Source organism: Tyto alba, unplaced genomic scaffold (assembly GCF_018691265.1).
Source record: "Tyto alba isolate M040663 unplaced genomic scaffold, T.alba_DEE_v4.0 Super-Scaffold_1, whole genome shotgun sequence".
Classification (NCBI taxonomy): Eukaryota; Metazoa; Chordata; class Aves; order Strigiformes; family Tytonidae; genus Tyto; species Tyto alba.
The window spans coordinates 28,083,053-28,089,070 of NW_024881261.1; the positions used below are offsets into that span (position 1 = coordinate 28,083,053).

Consider the following 6,018-nt stretch of genomic DNA (forward strand, 5'->3'; position numbering starts at 1 on the left):
CATGCTTGATCTTTTTAAAATATTAAAATATCTGTATAGAATGAATTGGCTCCCTATTTCCTGAACAGTGAGTGCTCTAGGCTTTCTACAGAGCTGGCATTCTCAGTTGTTGTCACTCCTGTGCCTCAGGAACATGTAGTGAGGTTAAAAAGAACAGAATAAAGTTGCATCCATACAGCTGACAGATGACAGGAATCTGCACAGAAATGCAGCTAAGGGGACTGCTGGGATTCGAAAGCAGCAGAGCCAGGGGGAAGGCTGACTGCTTGGAGCCAGGGCTGAAGCAGGAGCCTGGGGAAGGCCTGGCATAGCAGGGAAATGCTTTTCCAGAAGAAAGGACAAAACAGTTTGGAGGGGAAAAAAACTGTTAAGAAATGTGAGCCAAGTGTAAAGGGAGAGTATGTGACAAAAGCATTAGCCTTAACTTGCAAACACTATAGTAGAAGCAGAAAATGAACTTGGGGGGAACTTTTTTAAGAAAACTGTTTCTCAGAGGCTATTTCAAAGGCTTCCTGGATGCAGCCTCCATTTACTTGTTTTCCTTTTTCTCCCAGGAAGAAAAAGGACCCTCTGTGAGCAGAATGCATCCCAACTTGAACAAATGCAGACCTGAATGGAGTCCTAGTCTGGAGAGAGTCCATCTAGGCCAGACCCCTGGAATCTTATCGCTACCTGGGCACCACAAAGCTTATAAGTCAAGTGGAACGGGGCAAAAAAAATATCTATAATCAGTAATCAACAGGTAGGTAGCTGGAAGTTTAAATTCCACTGCTTGTTGGTCCTTTAGCAAAATCAAAGTGCTTGTTAAGTCTGTATATTTTTAAACTGGGTATGTTATGTTGTGCTTAATAAGGCTGGGTAGATCAGACTGAATGGATTTTGAACTACATACTTTCAAAAATAGTGTCTGTTTTGAGACTGGATGTGCTCTGTGAAATTCTTAAGGAAGAAAGACTTTCTAATTAAGGAAAAAAAACCCATGTATATAAAACTCTGGCTCTTAACTGCAAACAGCTCTAACACCAAAGCAGTTGGGGAATTTGATTTGTTTTTAATTAACAACCCCGTACCTTTGCTGACAGAACATAAATACGTACTTTGATGGAGAAAACTTTTTAAAGCAGAGGTTTAACGTAAATGGGGCTGGGAGGACTCTGAAATGTCATTCTGTGGGAAGTGCCACAGCAGGTCAGATGCATAGCTCAACTAACCCTTGTCAAACGGAGCCACTGTTGAACGCCCATGGCAAGAGCCCCATGGCAAGGCGTCAAACTGTTGCTGGATCTTTTCTGGAGAGGCTGCGAGCTGTGGCGTGCAAGGTGCCACCTTGCCGTATCTCCACGCACGTGAAATCCCTCCAATGCAGAAGTGCTTGACCTCAACAACTTCCTGTGACAGGGAGTTCCACAGTGAATTGTCTTTGCATACCCTAGTCCTTTAGCTTCCTTCCCTTTGGTTTCATTTAGTCTCTTTCTTGTGTTATGAAACGTGCGCAAAACTTTTTTTTTCACTCTGTTTTTGTCACGTTCCTCTATGTCTCTTCCTTTCAAGTAATGCTGGCCTCTAATCTCTCCTAAACTATATATATTAAGGTTTTTAAGTACCACTCAAAAAAAAAAAAAAAAAAAAAAAACTAAAAAAAAAAAAAATCACACGGGGAGGGGAGGGGAGGGTATGTTTTTGCACGTTGTTACGGCTGCATTGCTTTTTTGGTGCGTCGTGCCCCCCACCCCCCGCACCTCTGGCCCCGTCCCGGCCGGGAAATCGGTGTAACCATTTACCCGACTGTCAACACGGGCGGCGGGAGGCGGCGGCGGCGGCGGGCGGCTTCGCCAATGCGGCGGCAGCGCCTCGCCCCGGCCCCGGAGCGGGGGGAGCGGCGGGGGGAGCGGGGGCCGCGCTCCGGCGGGGCGGGAAGGAGCGAGCGGGGCCGCCCCGTCCCGCCTGCGGGCTCGGTCCCGGTCCCGGTGCCGGGGCGCGGGGCGGCTGCCGAGGCATCATGGCGGTTGTGGCCCGGAGGGGGCCGGGGGCTGCGCTCCGGGCGGCGGCGCGGACTCACCTCGCTCCGCTGGAGCTGGAAGAAGCTGTTGAGATAGCTGGAGCTGAGCGAGGAGCCCAGCTCCGGGGTGCTCTTGGTGTAGCCGAGGTCGGGGTGCTGGGACGAGGAGGGCTCGGGTCTGAAGGCATCGAAGGCGCTGGCCTGGTGCGTGTCTTGCAGCGAGAGATAGACCCAGTTGAGGAGCTGGGCGGGCTGGTAGACGGACGCGGCGCTGGTGTCGATGGCTGACAACAAGCTCATCTTTCCCCCCGGGCTCTGCCGGCGGCGGCTGTCCCCGCGGTGCCGCTCCCCCTCCCCGCGCTCCGGCCGGCGCCGCTTTCCCGTCCCTGCCCGGGGCGCTTCCTCCTCGCCGCCCGGAGGAGAGGGGAGGGGAGGACAGGACGGGCCGGGGGCTCGCTGCCGGGCCCCCGCTGCCGGGCCCCGCGCCGCTCTCGCTGCCCCTAAGGCCGGCGGCGCCCGCCCAGCCCCAGCGCTCCGCGCAGCACGGGCATCGGCATCGCCGCCGCCGCCCGCGGACTCCGCAGCAAACTTTCCGCGCTCCCTCCCTCCCTCCCCGCCCGGCCGGTGCCTGCCCCGCTATCTGTCTTTATTCCCACTCCCGCAGGCAGCGGCGGGGAGGGGCTGCCGGCGCTCCGGCCGCGGCGCCGCGCCCCCATAGGCCTCCCGCCCGCCGCGGGGGGCGGCCGCGCTGCTGGGGGCGGGGGGGGGGTCCGGGCGCCGCTCCGCCCCCCGCCCTGCCCGGCTGCGTGTGCGTGGAGTGGGCGGCGGTGGCTGGGGGGGGGCTCGCGTGTGTGTGTGCGCGCGCGTAGCGGCGGCGGTCCCACGGCCGCGGGTGTCCCCGGGCCGCTGGCGGCTCGCCCGCCTGGTTTGCGGCGGCTCGCTTGCTCCCCGGCCTTCCTTTTCCTCCTTCCTGAAGATTTTTACGCCAAACGCGCGCAAAGCCCTTCGGAGGGCTCCTCGCTGGGCCGTTTCGGCGTGGTTTTGGACTCTGCAAGCTTCGCCCGGTACCTCGTCAGCCCGCCCTCCCTTTTCACCCTCATTTCTGTTTCTCGCCGGTGCTAGGAGCTCATCGTAATGTGCGGTTCCTTCTCATTAAATCTCTGTCTAGAGCTCCAGGTTTACGAAGGTTTGCTCAGCCGCTGAGGTTGTGCCAAGCCTCGCAGAGTTAGGGTTTCCCAAATAAGGCAGGCGAGCGGCGCGATGCTCCCTTTGAAATCCATCGAGGTAGCCCTGGCACGGGCTCTTGGGGAGCCTGGCTGCCCTGGGGTGCACTGGACTTAAAGCTGAGTAGGCCTTTTAAGGAGTCGGTAGCACAAAACAGGATGATGAATGATTCTCCTTTTCAGAAGGAGCCTGCGTGGGTAAGATGGTAATTACAGTTCATAAACTCTTCCCCGCTGCCTTCCCTGCGATGAGCGGAGTGGAGTGGAGCAGCTACTTCTCGCTTTCGTACAAACACCGTAGCAATCACACTGGGAGTTTTCTTATTAAAAGCAAAGAAACTTCCGGGAGGTAACTTAAAAACTCGAGCAAAGCTCCTTCTGCTCTTTCCTGAGTGACAGAGGCTGAAAATGAATGTGTCTTCCCAGTATGGTCTTGAGGGAAAAAATGCCTTCCTTACTTAGATAACAGAAAAAAACCTGACCTTTGAAGCATCAAAGTCAGCATATAGGTTTACCATGATGAGGCGTATGTCTCTGCTAAGATTGAAGAAAAATCTCTGCTCTGAAAAGGCATGGTCGCAAGCAATAGAAAATGCAGGTCAGCATACGCACAGTAAAAAATGCTATTAAATTGTCAGCTGCAAACACCAAAGATGGATGCATTTTACTTTAGAGAGCAGGTAGCTGAGGCAGCACAGCTATCTGCTTGCAGGAATTTAAGTCAAAGTGAAGACTGTAACTTTCCAGAACTGCAAGGCGAGGTAAAGTTCAGAACAGCTGAACCAAACTGAACTGCTTTAGCAGTGCTAATATTTTTTTAAATGACCAGGTCCTTGCAGCATAGATACAGTTTGCTCATTTATAAGCTGTCTTGCTTTACGAGTCCATTGGAGCACATCTAAATATGTGTGTATCAGCATGAGAAGGAACAAACTATGCCAGTGTAAAGGGTCTGTGTAACCGTTCAAAGCATAGATCATAACCACAGAAAAATGAAATCAAATTGCAACCCAAACTCAAACAGTATCATAAAGAAACAAAAAGGTGAATGAGGCTTAGTGACTTAATAAATTGTGGAAGAAGATTTTCCAGGATTTACTGGTAAATGGAAAAAGAACAAGAAATACAGGTCATATCTGAGGAACTTGCCTTTCTGTCAGATGGTGATAGTAAAGTCAGGATATGGTAGAAAGTCTAGGAAGGGGAACTAGGCTGAAACTGCTTGTTTTGTTGTTGTGGATGTTTTTGTAGGCATGCTAATTCCTTCCTTAAAGACAATTTCTGTTCTTATCACTTCCTTCTTTTCCCTGATAAATTAAAACAAAATGCATGTATTTTTATTTGACAGCTCCACTGTTCACTCTGTTTAGTAAGATACTGTGTAGCAAATCAGAGTTCTGAACAAGCAGAAAAGATAACCTAACAGGGTTCTTGTAGTAATGGAGGTCAAAATATAGAGGGGCTGAGGTGATACAGTGTTTTGGATGAAGAGTTTTTGGTCTATTCTGTTACTTTTTTTCCCCAACTGAATATAGCCTCATTGTGATTGGTTGGTTGGTTAGATTGCTTTTAGTTAGGCAACACCGTACAGATAGCGGTGGGGCAAGTGAAGGCAGAGTTAGAGTGCATTTCTTACAGCAGCTGCGTTCAGAGGTGCAGCCACCCCCTATAATGTTGGGGACACCATGCATGCTCCCAGATGCACTTGAATGTTGGAAAGTTTTTTGGCTGTAATTTGCTCTTCATAGTAGCCCTGGTGGCTTCTAGTAGCCATGTAGAGGAATAAGTGAATTGAACAGATGCTTTATTTGGCGTACCAATAAAGAGAAAGGCTGCAAATGCCTCCACTACTAAAAGCTTAACCAAAGAGCACTCAGACTTAAAGATTCAGTTGTCAGCCTGGTGGTCTGCTGCAGTTTCTTCTGGAAAACAGTTTCTAAGCAGTTCTCTCTTTCTGGACTTAATACTGCTCTTAGCTTAGCAAAATGCTGCTACCACATTTACTACAGTCCATTTATGTTCAAGATAGTGATTTTTTTTTTTTTCTCGTTATAAGCTCCCTCTTTCTTCGCCTCTAGAAGTCATAGATTAGTGAAGAAGACTGAAGCAAATGATCCATTTAGCAGATACATCACAGTAGATAAAAAAAGAAAAAAAAAAAAAAGTTGTCAAGGTCAATTGTGTCTGTTGTCCTCTGAAATACTGGAGACAAAACTGTCCAACAGCTGCAAGATGTCTTCAGGACATGTACACTGTTCCTATTGATTACACTGGAGTGGAGTATAAGTGACATCAACTATATGGACTATGCCTCAGCCTCACACTGGTGAAACTTTTATTTATGGTCCTGGTTTTGCCCATGTGCACTGCTAATGAAGTGAAAACCAACTGGAACTGTAACATGAAACTTTAAATGATTTAAATAGCCTAAGTGACTTGAAAAAAAGGAAGTCTTGAAACAGGTCAAAGGCAAACACGGAGATAGGATCCAGCTCATTCAGTCCTATTCCCTAATTAGTGGATGACCATGTAATTTATTCAAAATGACCTTATAACTTCTCACTCAGCCTGTCCCCTTAGTGAGCTATACCTCTTGTGGCTGCTGTGTTCCCAAGACATCTTTGCAAGAGCAAGAAACATCATTTTCTGTTCTGGCCAGGACTTGTTTCGTTAACCTAATGTAGTCATGTTCCTGCTTTCAGTGTTCGTACCTTTAGATGATGTCAGCCTTTAAACTCCACTGTCTTCCATATGTGACTTTTTTTTTTTTTTTAATGGTACTCCATATTTTAAAAA

The 6,018-nt window shown here is 49.5% G+C and overlaps 1 protein-coding gene across 1 annotated transcript in view; it reads right to left on the reverse strand.

Annotated features, from left to right (window-relative positions):
* ZCCHC24 (zinc finger CCHC-type containing 24) overlaps window positions 1-2,607 on the reverse strand; it is a 123,789-nt gene extending 121,182 nt beyond the window's left edge. Inside the window, exon 1 of the mRNA XM_042807606.1 lies at window positions 2,060-2,607. Within this exon, the coding sequence (XP_042663540.1) occupies window positions 2,060-2,299 (240 nt within the window). The 5' untranslated portion in view covers window positions 2,300-2,607. The remainder of the gene's footprint in view (window positions 1-2,059) is intronic.
* Window positions 2,608-6,018: the final 3,411 nt, after the last annotated feature.